At 45.4% G+C, this 20,735-nt stretch overlaps 1 protein-coding gene across 2 annotated transcripts in view; it reads right to left on the bottom strand.

Moving 5' to 3' along the window:
• Positions 1–1,961: 1,961 nt before the first annotated feature.
• Positions 1,962–20,735, bottom strand: part of MCC (MCC regulator of WNT signaling pathway) — a 533,449-nt gene continuing 514,675 nt past the window's right edge. For both annotated transcript variants that reach the window (XM_070377172.1, XM_005902721.3), the window contains 2 exons: positions 9,570–9,692; positions 1,962–7,789 (listed from right to left, as the gene is read on the bottom strand). In XM_070377172.1, coding sequence (XP_070233273.1) covers positions 7,609–7,789; positions 9,570–9,692 — 304 coding nt within the window. In that variant the 3' untranslated portion in view covers positions 1,962–7,608. The remainder of the gene's footprint in view (positions 7,790–9,569; positions 9,693–20,735) is intronic.

Raw genomic sequence — 20,735 nt, 5'->3', positions numbered from 1 at the left:
CATGAGCAGTTAGGAGGGGCTGTGGACACCTTGGCTTGTTTATTTTAGTTTCATAGCTGTTAAATTGGTTTGGGAACAAAGGAAACTTCTGTGTAGTTCTAGGGCAAACTGAGCAAGCAGTGTTCTGGTCTTTGGTCTTAGTTAACATTCTTAAGTTGTGGGCTTTTTGAGGTAAGATGTAACCTTTTCATGTAATGTGCTTATAATTCATTGAATCTGACGTTCTAAAACAATCTATAGCTATGGTGTGGAACATGTGGGGCACAAATCTTCATGGTTAGTCATTTCTCACACTTGACGGGATTAGCTAGATCTTTGTAAAATGATTGCTTAATATGTTTTTTGTGATATTTAGGAATAGACTGGATGATAGGAAATGAAAGCACAATCCGTTGTTACTGAAATTGAGAAAGGTAGTAACTACTCCTCAGCAGTTTGGTTAGTTCGATGCTTTTGATACCTTTGCAGCAGATGATTAGCAGTGGACTTGTACTCTTCATGTCTTACACATACGATATGCACTGATACAAAAGCACAAAAACATATCTGCAGAGTTTCTTTGTGCATTTTGCTACTGTCCTAGGGCACTGCTGTCTCTACTGGTCATTTTAGGTTTGTGTTTGGATCTTACCTTTTAATTTCAAATGCAAGAGCCCAAAGAACTGATTCTTTCACTTTTTTGTTCATTTTATTTCAAATTTAGGACGGGAGACAGCTAACCTTGACTCTCGTTTTATAGACATTGTTGTTCAGTCACTCAGTCGTGTCTGACTCTTTGTGACCCCATGGACTACAGCACACCAGGCTTCCTTGTCCTTCACCATCTCCCAGAGTTTGCTGTTGTTGTCTGAGTCAGTGATATTTTTTCTTCAGTAAGAGGGAAGGAGAATGAACTATTTTGCATATACATATATTTGTGTGTATATATACACACAATATAGATATTTTTTCTAATTGTTTTTAAAGTTTGCTTATTAGCTTATACTTAAAAATTCATGTTTGCTGAGTATTGATTCGCACAACTCGTTTTTTTTAATTATACCTGTTGATGTCGTTGAAAATTTAAGAGTCTTCTTTCAGAATAAAATGATGAATCAAATGAAATTATGGTTCATGTATTAACTAACTAAGTGACCATCAAAATTAGTTTGGATGGGAAAGGGAATAAGAATTGATTTCTTCATGTTCCCCATCTAGTTCCAAAACAAGATTTGAAGTGTCTTTGGTGCTGTGGAGACTAGGTAATGTTCATGGAAGATATGGAGTCTTCAAATAGTTCCCTTGGGAGTCGGTTTTAGCAGACTAAGTTATGTTAATCAAATTGGAAGCTACAAAATTTTGTAGAAAAAATTGATGCAACACTTAGTTTTTACCTTAAAACTGTTTTTATTACTTTAGCTTCTAGAGCATTTTACTGTTTAGACAGGCTATGTAGGTAAACCATTGGAGTAATTCTGTTAATAGTAAAGAAGTTCTTGGTGCTTGGTTTGATTAATTGTCAAACATTTAGGAAAAGCAGAAAAGGAACCCCAAAACACTGTTGTACACCATGTAGTCTTACTTTCTGACTGAATAGTAGTTTTCCTCTTTTCCCCTCAGTTTCAGTGAAAGGATAAGGACTGATTTTCATTTACCTTGAGTATATCTATCATAAGTAAAGGATTTTCAATGATTCATGTTTATGAATCAGAAGTTTAAATGTTTGCAGGATTACTGCACTTTAATAATCGACTAAAAATGCCAGCTGTACTCTCCACTGAGAAAATGAACTAAGTCCTCTGTCTTTACACTTGTGCTCTTTTGAAAGCTTTTGATGTAAATAACACCAGTTGAGAAGTGAGAAACCTTTTATCTTAAAAAATGCAGTTTGAATGATGGAAGGTTTCCTTTGTATTTTAAAACATTTTTACAGTTGATTGTTCAAATATTGACTTTCTGTAAAAACATTATGTTAAATTTAGAGCCTTTGTAGTGCAATATCAATAAATTTTGCCTGCTTGGGCAGTTTTAATTACTACCTTAACCTGGTTTCTGCTGCTGATACTTGTAGGTTGCAAGTTGCTGATATTTTGGCTGCATCTCTTTGGACCAATAAAAATGACAAATGTGAGATGTTTATATGATAGGAAGAAATATTAAAAGGTAGAATGTCTCTGCAAAAAATGAAAGTAACTGGTATGTATTCTCCATCTCAATTTATGGTTTGGTTGTTCACTTTCAAAGCAAGGTTATATTGTGAGCTAAATACATAAAATCCAACATTTCTTAAATTTGTATTAGAGTCAGGTTTTCTGAATGTAATGCTTTCCAGTCCTTGGATCTCAGAGGTCAAAGAAATACCATTCTTCTCTGCTAAAGACCTCAGATATATGATAGCAGTTTTTAAAAAAAATTTTTAAGAAAGGACTTCCTGTTGTGCAGCGGGGGTAGATTCTATCCCTGGTCAGGGACGTTCTGCATGCTGCAGCCAAAGGAAATAAAAGAGGAAGGTTATCAAGGTGTGTCTACTCTTACTGTCAAAGGTACTTTGCTTTGATGATGAGAACTGACATCTGACAACCACCACGCAGAGCTGCTCACCATCCTTCTTTATAGTCATGGATGACCTTCCAGCTCACAGTTACATTTCCTCTTTCAGTCATTTTTTTAAAAAGGAAAAAAGATCTAGATCCTTCGATAGATAACTAACTCCCTATTCAATCCAAATTTGGAAAGGTGGCCCATAGAAATCAGTGACAGATGGTGATGATTTCTTTGGCTCTTGGCCGTCTTGACCAATACAGTCTGTCTAGTTCCCCACTTTGATGAGGGCTCTCGATGTAACTACCGAACCTGTGATGTTTGACATTAAATGTTAGTATTGCAGAAGGAGAGTCATACCCTTCAATGAATACAGGTAAAAGCACATTATGGAATTAGAAATATTTATTCAGAATATAAGAATGTTTGTAAAATATTATAAATGTCTCTGTATAAATAAATGGAGTTTTTATTTAAAAAACAATTTTATATCAAATAACACAAAGCTATTTTACAGCAGCTAAAACTAAAGGCATCTGGAAACATTTAAAGCATACAAGTGAAGAATCTAAAAAATTACAAGGTATGGTACAGTGTTAAGTGTCAACCTTAAAATGAGATTGTAATACAGTAGAACAATACTGACAAATGCAGACTTAGTCACATGTGCTTCAGTAACTGACAGTACATTCAAGCGGCTTAAAAGCACATTTTCAATTAATAGGAAACTAAAATCACATGCAAAGGAAGTCAGTCTCGACAATGTCTAAAAACTGATTAGAAGTAGAAAAGTGAACATGTCTCATCCTCTTTGCATCGGGTTCAAACAGAAACAGGTAATACTGGGGCTCCCCTTCACCTGGCTGTCCATGGGCCCTGTGAGTGAGTACCCCACAGAACGTTTTCCACATGGATTAGGTTTGCAGAACGCTGCAGAAGTGAGCAGTAGAATGAATAAGCAGGTCATGAATATGAGGGGATTTTTATCTCTAGCTTGCTCTGTACTGCTGAGCTGATGTTTCTGATGATTAGTGGATGAGTGATTTTTGTACCAACCTTGATGGGAAAAAAACCAGTGCTACTGGGCCAATGGTGTGATTATCCAGTAGCAGTTGCTGTTACTGGGATGGAAGGATTTCTTGGTCACATGCAAAATCTCCCTCAGATGCAGGGTGAGAGTTTATGCAGTGTAACCCTTCACCAAAAATAGTTGTCTGTATGCAAATGTATCTTTCTCTACACAAGAATTAGGAAAACAAGAATGTGTGAACAGCTGCTATTCAACTTGTATCCTTTTCCAGTTCCTTAATATTTTAACAGCCACTGAGTGCTTACATTAATTGATAATTTTGGTGCCAGTTCTGGAAAATTACCATATGGCAGCCTAAGTGAATACAAACTTCAGAAAGTTAACTTCAGGTATGAGAAACAGGAACTTAGAAGGTGACAGGTTCAGTGCTAACTACAGTCTGGCCTGTGTGAACATGAGATCTGAGTTAACTAGAATAGGATTTGGGTAGACTTAAGTGAGAAGACATAATTTGTGTTTTGAAACAAGTGATACCTCTACAGAGTGGTGCCCAATAAGCCTCGGTGAAAGGTTATAATAGTATCTTTGCTGTCAAATAGGCCTTTCCGTTGGAGAAATAGAAAAATAATTGTTAAGTGATTTTTTTCATAATTTTTTATGGTGTTACCAAGCGGCCCCTTGTTGCAGAAAAAATAATGTTTCTCATGCTTCTTTCCCTCCCACAGAATCTTTGGCAACTCTATGGGATGCATCCTAATTAAATTCAGTTTGGAAATTGCAGTCATCAGAATTCTTTCCCCTTTTGACCTCTAAAAACTGTCTAATTAAAAGCTGTTTGCTGTACTTAGAAATAGGTGCAGCTGTAAACTTGGGAAACATGATCTTTTTACTTCATACTTTCATGGATGAGACACATTTCCAGCTATGCATTTGCAAGTAATTTATGGAAAAAGCTTATGACTTTAAATTAGAAGTCAGTAATACAAGTGGGTAACTTCTATAGTCTTTACTTCACTCAAAACACAAGCATGGCACTCCCAACTCATGAGAGCTTTAAGATATTTAATAGAATTTAAAAATAATTGCAGGATAATTTCTGTGGGCCATAGGAAACAATTCATGCCATGGGTAACTATGAGGCTTTTTTTCACTTAAAATAGTAATCTGTATGCAGGTGGGAACTAGGCCACTTACCGGTGATTTCAAGATTTTCTTGAAACAGTAGACTCTTTGCTGTCTTCATCCTAAAAAGAAAGTCTCCTCGGCTCTAATGCACACTGCCTCCCAGAGTAGGAGAGCGTCCAGTCTCTGGGGTCCCTGTAAAGCTTGGCTGCAGAGGCTCAGAGGAAGACTTCCTAAGTTACACATCGCCTCACAAGAGAATTAACCAACTGTGTTTTAACTGGCAGTTTTTTTTTTTTTTTATTGTGGCATGCCAGCAGATGGGAGTGAATATACAACAGTTACCTCCACGGGCAATGATAAAATGTCTGTGAGGTAGGGCGAGCGTGAGAAATCCCAACCTTAAGATACAATCATAAGTAACTTTTGGTTTCATCACAAAAGGGGGTCTTACTGCCTGCCAGCCCATGGCAGTTTAGGTAGCTGGTGCACGAGGGGTCTGGCAGAACATCAGCTGCATCTGATGGGCGCACGTGTTGATGGCACTACTGCTCCAGGCAGAAGTCTCTCTTACTTGAGATTCTGCCTCAGTGTGGTAGTGGGAAACTACTCCAGCGGGACTGGGAAATGGGTTTTTTCTTCTCATGCCCATTTCTCTTAGGAGCCAGAGATCGAACTCTGGATTCAAACAATTAAAAATGAATGGCTCATTCAAGTTAGATAATGAGGATCATTGTTTACGTCTGATGGAGATGTTAATATAAATGTGCTCCTATTTAGAAAGAAGAATTCAGGTTGTAAAAGAAAACGATCCAGGCACCTGCAATCATTTATCTCATCTATGCAATTTTAGTAAGCCTTGCAATTAGCATAATAACCAAGTGCCTGTCAGTTCACCTTCAGCAAGAATCTTGGGGAGTATGTGAAGAATACAAGGAAAGGTAATCAACTATTTAATAGTTTTTATTCTACACATTTATAAAAGTAACAGTTTTGCCAGGGAAAGTGTTCACCCAACCAGTATTATGTGGAAATATAAACTCAAAATGAGCTAAGTAGGGGCAGTAATGCTGGGGCTCTTAACGTAGGAACTGAGGCTTCCCAGGTCTGGGATGGGTTCCAGGACTCTCCCTTTGAGCGAGAATGGTAGACAGAGGTTCTGCGCCGGCACCTTTTGCAGTGGTGGTCTCAGAGCCTCCCATCTCTGACGCCCGTTCCCCACCCTGCACAGCCCGGTTTGCTTCGGGAACATGTGTCCCCTGGGCAAGTTGGAAAAATGGGGAAAACCATGATTTCATCTGCTACACTTTTTTCTAAAAACACACTTTTGGGTCATTACATTTTCCTTGTAATGAAACCATCCAAAGAGTAAAAACTGACTTATTGTTACAAGAACAAAGTTTACGTTATCTATAACAGAACCAGAAGCTGGTGGGGGCCTTCGCCATGACCACAGCACCTGAGAGCTGGGCCTGAGGCCAGCTGATGATGACTGTTTGAAGATGGGGTGGCCTCGCTGCTGGCCTGAGACAGGACGGCTCTTCCTTGGGGGATGGACGTGCTCTGCCTTTGCAGACGGTGGCTGGGGTGTCCTTCCCTGTCAGACTGAAGGCTGCGGAATCTGTGTCCTGCCTCTCAGAACAGCTCAGTGACACCGAGACGTGAATGCAGTGATCTGGTCGTAAGCAGATCTTTGAACTGTAGCGTTGGGCGTTTTTCTTCTAAGTGACTTTGAGTGGGTCTTCAGGAAAAATGGCAAGTGGTCCTTTAAAATGTTACGTCAGCCTAGGGCGGTGAGAACTGAAAAACTGCAACAGGGAACATTACAGTAGAAAAGGGATGAAGAGCTGATTTTCAAATGGAAGACCTTTCTGAAAGAATTCAGGTACTTTGGTCCTGCCCAGTCCTGTCACCATTTTGCTGTAACTGACACCCGTGGAATCACCATCTGCCACCCATTGCCATGTTTCTGGGGGCTAAGAGGAGGCCTCCTCAGCCTTCCCTTGTCCTCTGCCCTCTGGAACAGCAGGGGCGCACTCCTGAACTGGTGCCACAGAAGCAGTCTCTTAAATAGGTGGATCAGCTGCAGAGCATTTCCCTCGAGAGAGAGGCGGGGAGCTTTGATTCGTGGAGAACAGCAGTTCTGCGGTGCCCGAGTCAGGAAGCACTAATGCGCCTCTGCTCCTGACAGTTTAGGTCCCCGACACGGATCAACAGGACTCTCAGCTGTTAGTAAGGCAGCACTGGGACAGGGAGATTCCTGTCTAAAGAGCGTTCCCTGCCCGTCCCTGCCACTACTGTGAGGTCGGACCCCACTGCTCTACCTGTAGCCTCAAACCTGGGACTGGAAGGAACACCTACGTGCCGTCCGCCTGTGATCAACCTCCCGGGACACCTCTGAGTGATAGCCGCCTCCTAAAGAGTTGATACCTGGGACTTGAAAACCAAAGCCTGGTTGCAGGAAAGGAAGCAGCAGCTCTTCTTGATGCGGAGCACTGCCTCCCCTCTGCCCCCACCACCCCCACCAGTTTTCCCTAGAAGGAGAAAGGAGAAATGTGGAATGCCTGAGGTAAGGCTGCAAAGACTGGAAAATCAAACATGATGCCTGGAGTATACCACAGATACAGAAAATATGGGCGAGGGATAGAGCCAGTGCTGAAAGCGGCAGGAAGCCCTGTGGAGCCGGTGTGCGGGGCAGGAGTCCCCATGCTGCCCACAGCCCAGGAGGGCAGGGGGGACCCTCGGGGGACAGTCTACACCACCTCACCGGGCCACCTGCCCTGAGCCTGAGTCCAGGGCGCCTCCCTGCCAAGAGTGCCAGCCCACCTGCCAACCTTCCCTCTCCTTCTCCCGACAGGTCTTGTCCTCTGAGGCCCCCTCCTCAGTGACTGCTAGACCCTAGCTCCATGGATAGAACCGTGGAGCTCAGGTGCTGACTACAGTGACGTTTCGTTGGTGTGAGGTCTGGAATTCTCCTCCTCCAGCAAAGCTATTCTTTGCTTGAGCATCCTCACTTGGGTCTCGTGTCTCTCCACCATGGCCATCATCTGAGACTCCAACTTCTTGAGTTTGTTTTGATGCTTCTTCTTTGCTTTCTCATAGGCAGCCACCAGGTTGCTATGTGGGCACAGAGGGAAATGAGAATGAAGGCTTATCTCAAGTAGCACTGAGACACTCACACACACTGTGCTGTCCACTGGCTGACCGGGTCTGGTGAGTACCACTCTGAAAGAACAGGCCACTGGGCCTCCGAAATAAGAATTTGAAATCAGGTGGTTAGTATTTCAACACTTGGGCTCTCCTGGTGGCTCAGTGGCAAAGAATCCACCTGCCAATGCAGGAGACACAAGTTCAATCCCTGGGTTGGGAAGATCTCCTGGAGAAGGAAATGGCTACCCAGCCCAGCTTTCTTGCCTTGGAAATCCCATGGACAGAGGAGCCTGGTGGGCTGCAGTCCATGAGGTCAAAAAAGTCCGACACAACTTAGCAACTAAGCAAGAAGGGTCACGGCACTCATGGTCACTCATGTCTTGACTTAACCACAGTTAATTTAGCCTGACTGCTAGAGGCTTGTCACTAACATTAAGAGGGGTTTAAAACCAACAATCCAAACTAACCACATCCAAAATAGATAAGCAGAAATGGTAGCTGAATTGTAAAAATCTGTCATGGAAATACAAGTAGTAGGTCTGTTGCTGTTCCAATCTTAAGTCACCTCCATAGCTCGCGGACAGACAGGCCCCAGCAGCTGTCCTTGATGCTGGACTCGGTGCTCACAGGCCATGAACTAACACTGCCAGCCAAACCCAGGTCTCTGGGGGATGAGGGCAGGGGCTAAGCCCAGAGCTAGGTAAGTCTCCGTACCCTGTTTTGTGCTTAGTCATGTCTGACTCTCTGTCACCCCAGGGACCCACCAGGCTCCTCTGCCCTTGGGGGTTCTCCAGGCAAGAACACTGGAATGGGTAGCTGTTCCCTTCTTCAGCGGATCTTCTCGACCCCAGGAATTGAACCTGGATCTCCTGCATTGCAGGCGGAGTCTTTACCAGCTGAGCTATCCGAGAGGCCCCCCACCCCCCACCCTCTCTGGTCCAAAACAGCACTCCACCTCCCTTCTGTATACTGTCAGCTTCTCAAAGCCCAGGACTCCCAAAGCCTTCTGAAGGGGAATGTGAGCTCCTTTATTTCTATGGGAAGCTGGGTGTTCTTACTGCCTGTGGAAGCAGATGGGAGAATCCAGCTGTCTTCTATTAAAGCAGACATTAAAAACATGTGCAAAATTGTGACAACAGTGCCCCTCTTCTAATTACTTTCTGGAAAACTGTGATTTTTAAAATAAATGTCATTTGTGTTACATTTAGTGAGTTGGGTTTGTTTTTTTAATTTAGTAAATGAATAAAACCTTTAAAAATCTCATTTGAGAAACTAATAGACAAATTTTATTGATAAGTTAATTTGAAAGAACAAAACTTTGAGGTCCTCTTTTTTTTTTTTTTTAGTGTAAAGGTAACATGAGCCTGAAAGGTTTGAGGCTCCCATCTTAGAGCATTGCTTCCTGAAGTACCCCACCTGATTCTTGAATGCTGCTCAAATAAAACGTTCTGTAGCCAGTTTTGTTTGGAAAATGCTGGCTTAAACCTAGGCTGATTTTTGTTTTTAATTGTTTGACTTCTCAGAACCTCTCCTATATGAAGGGCTAAGAGGGGACCACAGTTGGCTGCATCTGCCATCCTTAAAAAGCATTCCTCAGGTTTCTGTGGAACACCGGGAGGTGAAGCTCTAGGGAGGACTGTGCTCTAAGGAGGTGGTGGCGGTGGACACACCATTGTCCACAGTCAATTCCCAGCAATTATGATGCGTAAGTCCAAGAACTGCTTGGATTATAGCAGTGAGGTTGTACCTGTTGGCTCGCTTTAGGTCATTGACAAACTCTGCCGATTGCTGGTGTCGGATTTCACTGCTCTTTGTGAGTCTTTCCAGGGCACTCACCAACTCTTGAACTCTGGCCTTTAACTTCTTCTCTCTGTATCAAGGAGAGACGAAGCACGCCATTTAGCAACGGAGATGATGGATCGGGCTGCTGCCCTGATGGGGGCAGAGTGGAATATGACTTAGCCGGCCCAGTCCAAAGGCTGGAGTCCTGAGCAAAGGGGAGAGGGCACAGGAGCCCAGCACCTCAGTGCTGTGTTCCTGAAGGCCCTTCAGAAAGGTTCCTGAAGGCTGCGGTCGGCTCTTTTTAATGACAGAGACCTTCAGAGATGTGTGTGTTGTAAGGGAACAATACAGGAAGTTGTTTCTTATCTTACACGTGGGGAGACAAGCTCCTGCAGAAGTTCCTCTGGGCAGACCTGAGCCAGCGGGCCAGCAGAGTGCAGCCTGCCCGCAGAACCCGGGCCTGTGCTCAGGCCCTTTTCCAAGCTGCTCAGCATCTCCGGAACCACTGGGGGCTCGAGAGTACACAGCTGGTCTGGGCACTACCTGGGCCAGGTCCCCAGTCAGTGAAACCAACACGAGCCTACCTTGCAGAATAGAAAAAGGTGGTTCTCTGTGAAAGTCCTTGATCTCATTTTCCACATTTAAAAAGGATGGAAATTAAATTTGCACTTTCATTCGACTCCCCCTACTCCTCGGCTTCAAGTCTGGTGGGTCTTTATTACTACAGTGACCTGAGCTAACTGACTTGGGAGGTTTGGGGTGTCCCATTGGCTTATTGCCTTCCTCTCCCTCCTACGAGAGGAGGACATGGGCAGGGGGATGGGACTGACCACCGTCCTCCCCCTGAGGCCCCCGTCTCTGGCACAGTGTCACTCTGTGTGCAGCATGCTTGGCACAGATCAGCACAGCCTGCATGATGGTTCAGCAAGCTCCCCACTGGCACGTAGGCTCCAGGGTGGCAAGGACCTTATTTGCCTTGTTCCGCAGTGTATCCCCAGTGCCATGCCTGAGAGAGTTTCACAGCGGCAAAAGTGAAAACAAATCACTGAAGGTATCTGGTACCTTGGAGCATATCAGGTAACCAGGATTTACGGAAGACATTCCTCTAAGAAAAACTCACGGTGTATGAGGAATGCAGGTGAGCACAATGAGTCTGGAAGGCAGTTTGGCAGCATCTAGCAAAATAAAACATGAACACATCCCTTGACTAAGTAACTTCCAGGGATCTTAGAGAAGCATGAGATTACAGTTGGATTCCCTTCAGCACTGATTAGAATAGATATGAGTGGGAAACAACCAGGGAGCTGGTTAAGTTATGATCTGCTTTCGGTTCTGTTGAAATGCTCTGCACTGTTAATCAAAAATGCAGGCTGCCGTGCCCTGGAATGGAAAGGTATCTGAACACTGTCAAGCGAAAGTTGGATGCCACAAGTTTGCAAAAACGTGAATATCTGATACACTGATGGCGGACCAAAAGGCTAAATGCTCAACAGTGCTGAACTCGTGCAAAGAGGGCATGGGACGCTTTCATCTTCTTCTCATTTCAAGTTGTTTGAAATGTTCCTAATTCTGGATGAGGATGGGTGTGTGGGGGTCACCTCGAGGGGATGGGCTGTGAGGAGCTCTGGGGTTCAGCCATGGTTCACCCCTCTTGGCTTTTCAAATATCTGATCTTTTACATGTCTGCCCCCAGCTACTGTAAGTGCAATTCCAACTTCCCCAATTCATTAATGAAGAAAGGTGTTGCAACACAAAAATCCAGGCCTACTTTTATGAGGATAGTGGGAGAAAGATATTTGAAAAAGTGAGCATCATACCCAGTAACTTCCTCCCACCGGCCCTAAAGAGAGCAGGAGCCTCCTGCAGAGCCTTCTGGTTAGTGCCTCCTGTTTGTTGAGGCTTCTGGGTCCTGGCAGCTACCAGGAATTCCTCAGATCTGGCTGCAGTTCCCACTGGGGTCCTAGAGTGGCACCGTCTCCCACCAGGATGAGACGCATCTGGGGAGCGCGGCTCCTGCCTCGCTGCCCAAACCACCGCCTCAGCCTTGCAGGGCCCTCTGTCAGCCCGGGGAAAGTTAGGAGAGCATGGACGATCTGTCCCCTCAGCCCTCTGACTATAAAGAGAGAAGAATTATTTGTTCTACATTTTGTTACTGTTTTGATTCTTCTTTTATTCTAAAGTTGATTGATAGTGCAAAAGGAAAGAAGAAAATCATGAAGAGAATTTAACATCTAACCGTGAACTCAAATTGATAACATAAAACTGCCCGGAGCAGTACCACTCCCCACCACTGGTCATGCTCACACCTGCCCAGCTCTGGAGGAAGAGTGAGGATCTCCCAGCCTCCGCACAGCAAAGGGCTTCCTGCCCTGGGGCCTGCAGCCAGTGCCAATGAGGACGGGACCCAGGGAAGCAAGAGAAGCCTTCACAGACCCTCCCCAATCCTGGGGACTGGGGGAGATGGTCAAGGCTGAGGGTAGGAAGCCACATCTGGAAGCTGAGACCCCTCAGGCTTCAGGAAGGCAGACAGGAGTGAACTGCTGTTCAGACTCTAGAACCGCGATGCTGATTTATTTAAAGCCACAAAGACAGGCTGAAACTCAAACCTAAAACACGAGATACTTCCTACTTGTTTTTGTTTGAATCAGGCAGCTGCCTCCAGTAAGAGCCGTGCTTCCAGGGTTGCTCGTCTGGATTGAAACACAGCCCTGTGAGGGAACAATTACAGAGCCACCTCACGCCCGCCTCCAAGGGTCAGGAGCCCTTTGAGTCCTTGAGACACAGCCAGTCTGAACTGAGATGTGCTGTAAATGTGCAGTACCCACTGGGGCTTTCCTGGTGGCTAAGTGGCAAAGAATCCACCTGCCAGTGCAGAGGACGCGGGTTCAATCCCTGATAAGCCTTGGAGCAAATAGGCCCATGTGCCGCAGCTCCTGAGCGTGTGCACTAGAGCCCAGGAGCCTCAGCTACGAAGCTCCGCTCCTGAAGCCCACACGCCCTGGACCTGTGCTCCACAGTAAGAAGCCCGCACAATGAGCAGGCCGCACACAGAGTAGCCCCTGCTTTCAACAACGAGAGAAAGCCCACATGACCCAGTGCAGCCAAGAATAGGCTCAACATAAAAAAGAATGTAAAATTACTGAATATACATTAAAATGATATTATTGATATTTTAGAATGTCCCTGGTTTTAATAGTTCTCAGCTACTAGAAAACACACATTACACATGTGATGTGGACAGGATTGCTCTAAAGCATGTGTCTGTAGTAACAGTGCCAGGGGTATCCCTGGATTCTGGTCAGTAGGTTTGGGTTGAGACCCAGGAATTACAGTTTTAAGAAGTGCTCCATGTGATCAAAACAGCATGGTATTGGCATAAAAATAGACATGTGGTCAGTGGAACAGAATAGAGAGCCCAGAAATAAACCCATGCATATATGGTCAGTTTATGACAAAGGAACCAAAAATGGAATCCAGCAGGGAAAGGACAGTTTCTTAGATAAATGGTCACGGGAGAACTGGATGCAAGAGAACGAAACTGGATCACTTGTCTTACACCGTACAAAACAAAGTAACTCAAGGGTTAGATTAACGCGTAAGGCCGGAAGCCATCAGACTCCTAGAAGAAAACATAAGCACCTTGATACCAATCCCAGTGATGGTTTTTTGAATATGATAGCAAAAGCAAAGGCAACAATAGCAAATAGCAAATATAGAGGAATGGGGCTATATTAGATTCTTCTGTACATCAAAGGAGACCAACAAAATGCAAAGAAATCTACTGAATGGGAGAAAATGGTTACAAATCATGTCTTTAATGAAGGGTTAGTTAGTACCCATAATACACAAAGAATCCATACAACTCAATAGCAAAAAAAAACCCCAACAAAAGCCCAGATTAAAAAGTGAGCAGAAGCTGGGGTTTGAATGGAAGAAAAAAAAAATAAGCATAAGGTTATTTCTCAAATGTCCATTTTCTCAAAGACATGTAGATGGCTAACAGGCAATGTGAAAAAGATGCTCAACATCACTGATCATCACTGACCACAATGAGATGCCATCACACCAGTCAGAATGGTTACTATTAAAAAAATAGAAGGACAAGAAATGACAAGTTTTGGTAAGGATACAGAGAAAAGGGAAACCCTGTGTACTGTTGGCGGGAATGTAAACTGGTGCAGCCCCTGAGAAACAGAGAATGAAAGTTTCCCCCCAAATTAAAAATAAAACTAACATGATCCAGCAACTCCACCTCTGGGTATGTACCCGAGAGATCACCATCTTGGAAAGATACCTGCACCCTCACGTCACTGCTGCATTATTTACAACAGCCAAGATACGAGCACAACCTAAGTGCTCATCAGTGGATAAATGGATAAGGATGTGGTACATATAGAAAACGCAATATTACTCAGCCACAAAAAAGTGAAATTTTGCCATCTGCAACAACATGGATGGACCTTGAGGGTATTATGCTATGTAGAAATAAGACAGAGAAAGACTGACACTGTATCATCTCACGTGTATGTGGAATCTAAAAAACCAAAAAAAAAAAACCCCAAACCAAAAAAGCTCACAGAGAACAGACTGGTTGCCAGAAGTGAGAGTTGGAGGTGGGCAAAGTGGGTGCAGGGGATTAAAGGGTATACACTGCCAGTTGTAAAATAAGTCCTGAGGGTGTAGTGTATAATACAGTGATTATACTTATTACTGTATTTCATACTTGAAAGTGGCTAAGAGAGATCTTAAAAGAAAGTTTTTGGTAACTATGGTGACAGATGTTAACCAGACTTATTATGGTGATCATTTTACAATATATGCAAATACTGAATCATCACACTGTACACCAGAAACTAATATAATGTTGCAAGTCGATTATACCTCAGTAACAAAAGAATGCCTCAGGCGATTTCTTCTTGTGCAAATTTTGAAAACTGGTAAGGCAGCAGGGCTCTACCTGGGTCTGCAGATGAATTTAATGTTGTCTTGAACTCTGAATTTTTATGCAGAATTACATGCACAGCTGTACTGATGACTATACAGTTTTACTCAGATTTTCCAAGGATGACTTCAAAAATGCTACAAGCCGTACACCTCAACCATTCATGCCCTGTTCCTTGTAGTTTCTAATTCACATCTGCTTGGCTTTCAGTTAAGAAAGAATTTATATGGTTTGTCTAGGTTAATAAGGCTAAAAGGAGCACTTTCATAGGCTCCACGCAGATGAGAAAGTACAACATAAACACTACATGTTCCTTTTGCCCCTTGAGTGGCAGTGCGTTCACACACAGTTTCCCGGGATGCCCAGAACTGTGCCATCCTTGCCTTGTTCTCTGGCCCCTAGTATAAGCCCTCACAATTATGAACCTTTATTGCTGGCTCCCGCTGCTGCTGCTGCTGCTGCTGCTGCTGCTGCTGCTGCTAAGTCACTTCAGTCGTGTCTGACTCTGTGTGACCCCACAGACGGCAGCCCACCAGGCTCCCCCATCCCTAGGATTCTCCAGGCAAGAACACTGGAGTGGGTTGCCATTTCCTTCTCCAATGCATGCAAGTGAAAAGTGAAAGTGAAGTCACTCAGTCATGTCCGACTAGCAACCCCATGAACTGCAGCCCACCAGGCTCCTCCATCCATGGGATTTTCCAGGCAAGAGTACTGGAGTGGGGTGCCACTGCCTTCTCCGCTAGTACCACCAAAACCCACGTGTCAGCACACTTACAGGTTTCAGTTAAAGGTCTTCCCACCCCCTCACCCCTAAAAGGTTGAATTTGGTCGTGAAAGGTCTTCTGAATCTTACTGTAGCACAGGTGCTTTTTTATCTGTTTTAATGGAAGCACAGAGTTGTTGGCAGAGGCATATACTCAGGGGATCTGAGGGGCGGACTCGTGGTGGACGTTTGCAGGCACTGAGCAAAGGCAGGCGGGCAGCCGGGCAGGGGACGGCCTTGCAGGCCGTGTGGTGAGGCTGTCCGTGGCTGGGAGTCTGGAAGCAGGGCTGCCACCACAGACGGGGATAGGGCAGGGGCCGGCACTAAGCAGGACGCCTTCCAGAGGAGTGCCCATCAGACCCAGCCTCAGGAGTCGTGGCCACGGGGCCTGGAGTTTCTTGGTAATTGTGAGAATTGTCTCCTTCGGGGGTTCCTCTGCCTCACCTTCCATTTACTGGTTAACCCCCAGCCAGGCTTCTGTCTCCACTGGTAACTGTCCCGAGGTCACCAGGGCCCTGGGTGTCACAGTCTGTCCCGATCTGACCTGAAGCACCTTCCCCCTCTGCCCTCAAGCCTGGCTTCCATCCCACTTCGCCGGTCATTCCTGGCATCTCCTGTCCCGGCTGCCTGTTCTCTGCACCTCTGCCTGCTGAGAGTATCTGGGACTTGGGCCTGGACTCTGTTTTATAGCCCACCCTTTCTTGCTTCTCTCCATTCCCATTTATTTTCCTAAAAACTACATGCTAAAAACTGTCTCTCACGGGCATCTTCAATTCAGCAAGTGCAAAGGAGAACTGGACGGTCTGCCCCATGCACGCCTCTGCCCTGTAAGGTGTGCGGCAGTACCTCTTGCCCAGTGGCTGACACCAGTCTCAAGGCAGCCCTGACCCCCTCTCCCTTGTCCTGCGTGTCTGCTCGGCAGCAGACCCCCACACGGGGGCCGTGCCTGTGGCCACCAGCAGGTCCAAGCTGCCGCTGTTTCTCATCTCAGCCACACTGGAGCCTCCTGCTTGGTCTTATCTGCTTCACCTTTGTACCCCATAGTCAAGTTTCCATGGAGCGGCCAGAGGACTTTCCTAATACGTCAGATCATATTATTGCACTGCACTGAGAAGTCTACGGTCTTACTTTGCCTAAAGCCCTGCTTGACCCAGGCTTTGGTATCACCCTCCCGCTTGTACCCTGGAATCCTATCCCTTATCAGCCCACACCAAGCGTTTTTTCCCAGAACAGAACTGTGCAGTCAGTCCCCTCTCTTTGGGATGAACTTCCTCCACTACACTATGTTTCCTCCTCCCTGTTTCAGCTTAAATGTCACCTCCTCAGAGAAGCCTACCCTGACCACCCATCTAAACAAATGTCCCAGAGTTATAACATCCCCAGCATCTTATTATTTCCCCCATTACTTATTGCAATCTATATATATTTTTTTGAGAGAAAATCTCTGCAGTGACTATGATTTTATTTATTTCCTTCATGGTAGATTGCCAGGAGAAATATCAATAACCTCAGATATGCAGATGACACTACTCTAATGGTAGAAAGTGAAGATGAACTAAAGACCCCCTTGATGAAGGTGAAACAGGAGAGTGAAAAAGCTGGCTTAAAACTCAACATTCAAAAAACGAAGATCGGCATCCAGTCCCATCACTTCATGGCAAATAGATGGGTAACAATGGAAACAGTGATAGACTTTATTTTCTTGGTCTCCAAAATCACTACGGATGGTGACTACAGTGATGGAATTAAAAGATGCTTGCTCTTTGGAAGAAAAGCTATGACCAACCTAGACAGCTTATTGAAAAGCAAAGACATCACTTTGTTGACAAATGTCCATGTAGTCAAAGCTATGGTTTTTCCAGTAGTGTGCACGGATGTGAGAGTTGGATCATAGGGCATGCTGAGCACTGAAGAATTTGAAATTGTGGTGCTGGAGAAGACTCTTGAGAGTTCGTTGGACAGCAAGGAGATCAAACCAGTCATCCCTAAAGGAAATCAACCCTGGATACTCATTGGAGGGACTGATGCTGAAGCTGAAGCTCCAATACTTTGGCCACCTGATGTGAAGAACTGACTCACGGGAAAAGACCCTGATGCTAGGAAAGACTGAAGGTGGGAGGAGAAGAGGGCTACAGAGGATGAGACAGTTGGATGGCATCACTGACTCACTGGAGCAAACTCTGGGAGTTGGTGATGGACAGGGAAGTCTGGCATGCTGCAGTCCATGGGGTTGCAGTCAGACACAACTGAGTGACTGAACAACAACAAAATGTGTGTATAGTCTAAACTCATCTTTTTAAAGAAAATCCAGCCAGCAGTAGTAGCTATCCTAACTCCTTTACAAGCTTGAAGTTATTTAATTCTCACCACAAACCTTGGAGGTCAGTCCTGTTATTATTCTAGTTTTCTAGATGAGGCGCTTGAAGTGCAGTTGAAGAGATTTGCCAGTGACGCCTGTGGAGCTAGGACGCACTGGGGCTCTGTCTGTGAGTCAGCATGTTGCTGCAGTGTGCCGAGTCACAGAGAGCAGACAGTAGAGCAGGAGACTGGTGAAAAGCCCAGGGCCGTGGAACTAAGAAGGGGGTGTCCCGGATAAGGATGCCCTGCAGGTGTTGACTTGGGGTGCATCTGCCTAGAATAGCAGCAAGATGGCGGCCCAGACCACGTTTCCTGCACATCTCGCCGCTGCCTTGTCCGTGCTACAGGGTCCTTTGATGTCTCCATCACTGCCTTTATGAGATCTAAGGGGAAGGCCTTCTCTCTCAGCTTTTGGAACATGGGGGAATGATGGAAAGATGAAGAAATCTCACTGACTCACCTCAACCCCTGGGATGAGAACTGATGTTTCCCTTGGCCCTGTGAGGCCAGCTCTGGAGCTCAGCCATTTATTTACAAGGTAATGAACTTACAGGCACACTGTGTATTCCATTAACATCCTAAGGCAATGGCACCCCACTCCAGTACTCTTGCCTGGAAAATCCCATGGATAGAGGACCCTGGTAGGCTGCACTCCATGGGGTCGCTGAGAGTCGGACACGACTGAGCGACTTCACTTTCACTTTTCACTTTCACTTTTCACTTTCATCCATTGGAGCAGGAAATGGCAACCCACTCCAGTTTTCTTGCCTGGAGAATCCCAGGGACGGGGGAGCCTGGTGGGCTGCCGTCTATGGGGTTGCACAGAGTCGGACACGACTGAAGTGACTTAGCAACAACAGCAGACCCCTGTGCATTTATGGAATTCTAAGCACAACCTCTACTGCCTGATGGCTATTGTAAATCAGCCACATAGGAAGCACCAGCAAGTGCAAGTTTAAGAAAACAATACCTTTAAAAATAACGGTCCCACTAATGAAATGGTGATGATCCTACTGCCTGTGGCCTCAGCGGGGCTCCCTCTTTAAAAGGACTTCAATCCATTCCCTCTTCATTTCAATCCAGTGTGTGTGTGTGGCTCAGGAACAGTATTAATCCATAGCTGCTGGAACAGGGGTCAGTGGGTGCCATCAAGTCTGGAAGATTTCTAGAGCTGGGCAGATATTTTTTGGAACTGAGTCGTGGCTTTGAACTCCAAGAGGCTCCCTGTGGTTTGCTCTAAGGCTCTCTGACAACCACGGGCTCTGTGGGCGCTGACGGTGATGAGTGGTCTGTACCATCAGGGGCACAGAGAAGAGGTGCCTGAGGAACCTCAGGAAGATGAGTGTCCAGCTGGAGGGGATAAGAAGGAGGGGTTCACAGCTTGAGAGAGGTGGGGTGGGGTGGGTGGGATAAAGCAAAGGGCATGCTCATGGAAAGATGAACCGTCTGGATGAATCTGGACCACAGATAACGTGTAGGGAAACATTTGAAATACAGGCTAAGAAGTTAGGGACCTACACATGGTGTCGAAGGTCACACCATGGAAGATCTATTTGCAGAACCACATGATCAGAAGTATGATTTAAGGTGTTTTTTTTTTTTCTTTTCTTTTTTTTTGTGGGGGAACACAGGATGGGACTAATGGCAGACTAACCCACTGAGATGCTACTCTGATTTCGGAGGGGTTGAGGGCTAAATTCAGGAGAAGGCAATGGAAACTGCATGGGACAGATGGGGTTTTAAGAGGAAAAAACAATACTGTCTGCTAATAAGAGGCAGACTTTGAAGTTTTTACATATAAATAGGAATTCTGAAAAAGAGGCCAATTTCGAAGGGCAGGAGGAAACAAGATAATTTCTGTTTGGACGTCCTGTGTTTTAAGGCTCTAGTCTATTCAGGGGAGATGTCCAGTGGGCAGAGAGAAATGAGGCTGAGATGGTTTAGGGATCACTTAGAAGGGACAGAGTCACCAGTCATACAGCTGGGTGAGTAAGCCATGATTCCTGCACCCCTTACCCGCCATCCCCCACCTCCCACCTCTCCTGCAGGGAGTGGAGGAGGGAAGGGGAAAGTGAAAGTCATGGTAGTCGCTCAGTCATGTCTGAATCTTTATGACCCTATGGACTGTAGCCTGCCAGGCAAGAATATTGGAGTGGGTTGCTGTGCCTTCCTCCAGGGGATCTTCATGACTTCATGACATGACCCAGAAATCGAACCCGGGTCTCCTGCATTGCAGGTGGGTTCTGTACTCTCTGAGCTACCAGGGAATTGAGGGAAGGAGAGGCAGACTCATAAGAAACAGAGCAATGATGTATTCAAAGAGTCTGCCTGCAATTCAGGAGACCTGGGTTCGATTTCTGGGTCTGGAAGATTCGCTGTAACAGGGATAGGCTGCCCACTCCAGTATTCTTGGGCTTCCCTTGTGGCTCAGCTGGTAAAGAATCCGCCTGCAATGTGGGAGACCTGGGTTTGATCCCTGGTTTAGGAAGATCCCCTGGAGAAGGGAAAGGCTCAGTTCAGTCACTCAGTCTTGTTCGACTCTTCGCGACCCCATGGACTGCAGCACGCCAGGCTTCCCTGTCCATCACCAACTCCGGGAGCTTACCCAAACTCATGTCCACTGAGTTGGTGATTCCATTCAATCATCTCATCCTCTGTTGTCCCCTTTTCCTCCTACCTTCAATCTTTCCCAGCATCAGGGTCTTTTCCAATGAGTCAGTTCTTCGCATTAGGTGGCCAAAGTATTGGAGTTTCAGCTTCAATGTCAGTCCTTCCAATGAATATTCAGGACTGATTTCCTTCAGGACTGACTGGCTGGATCTTCTTGCAGTCCAAGGGACTCTCAAGAGTCTTCTCCAACACCACAGTTTAAAAGCATCAATCTTCGGTGCTCAGCCTTTTTATGGTCCAACATCCATACATGACCACTGGAAAAACCACAGCCTTGACTAGACGGACCTTTGTTGGCAAAGTAACGTCCCTGCTTTTTAATATGCTGTCTAGGTTGGTCATAGCTTTTCTTCCAAAGAGCAACCGTCTTTTCGTTTCATGGCTGCAGTCACCATCTG

This window comes from Bos mutus, chromosome 10 (assembly GCF_027580195.1).
Source record: "Bos mutus isolate GX-2022 chromosome 10, NWIPB_WYAK_1.1, whole genome shotgun sequence".
Taxonomy (NCBI): domain Eukaryota; kingdom Metazoa; phylum Chordata; class Mammalia; order Artiodactyla; family Bovidae; genus Bos; species Bos mutus.
This window is presented reverse-complemented; position numbering and strand designations above follow the sequence as displayed.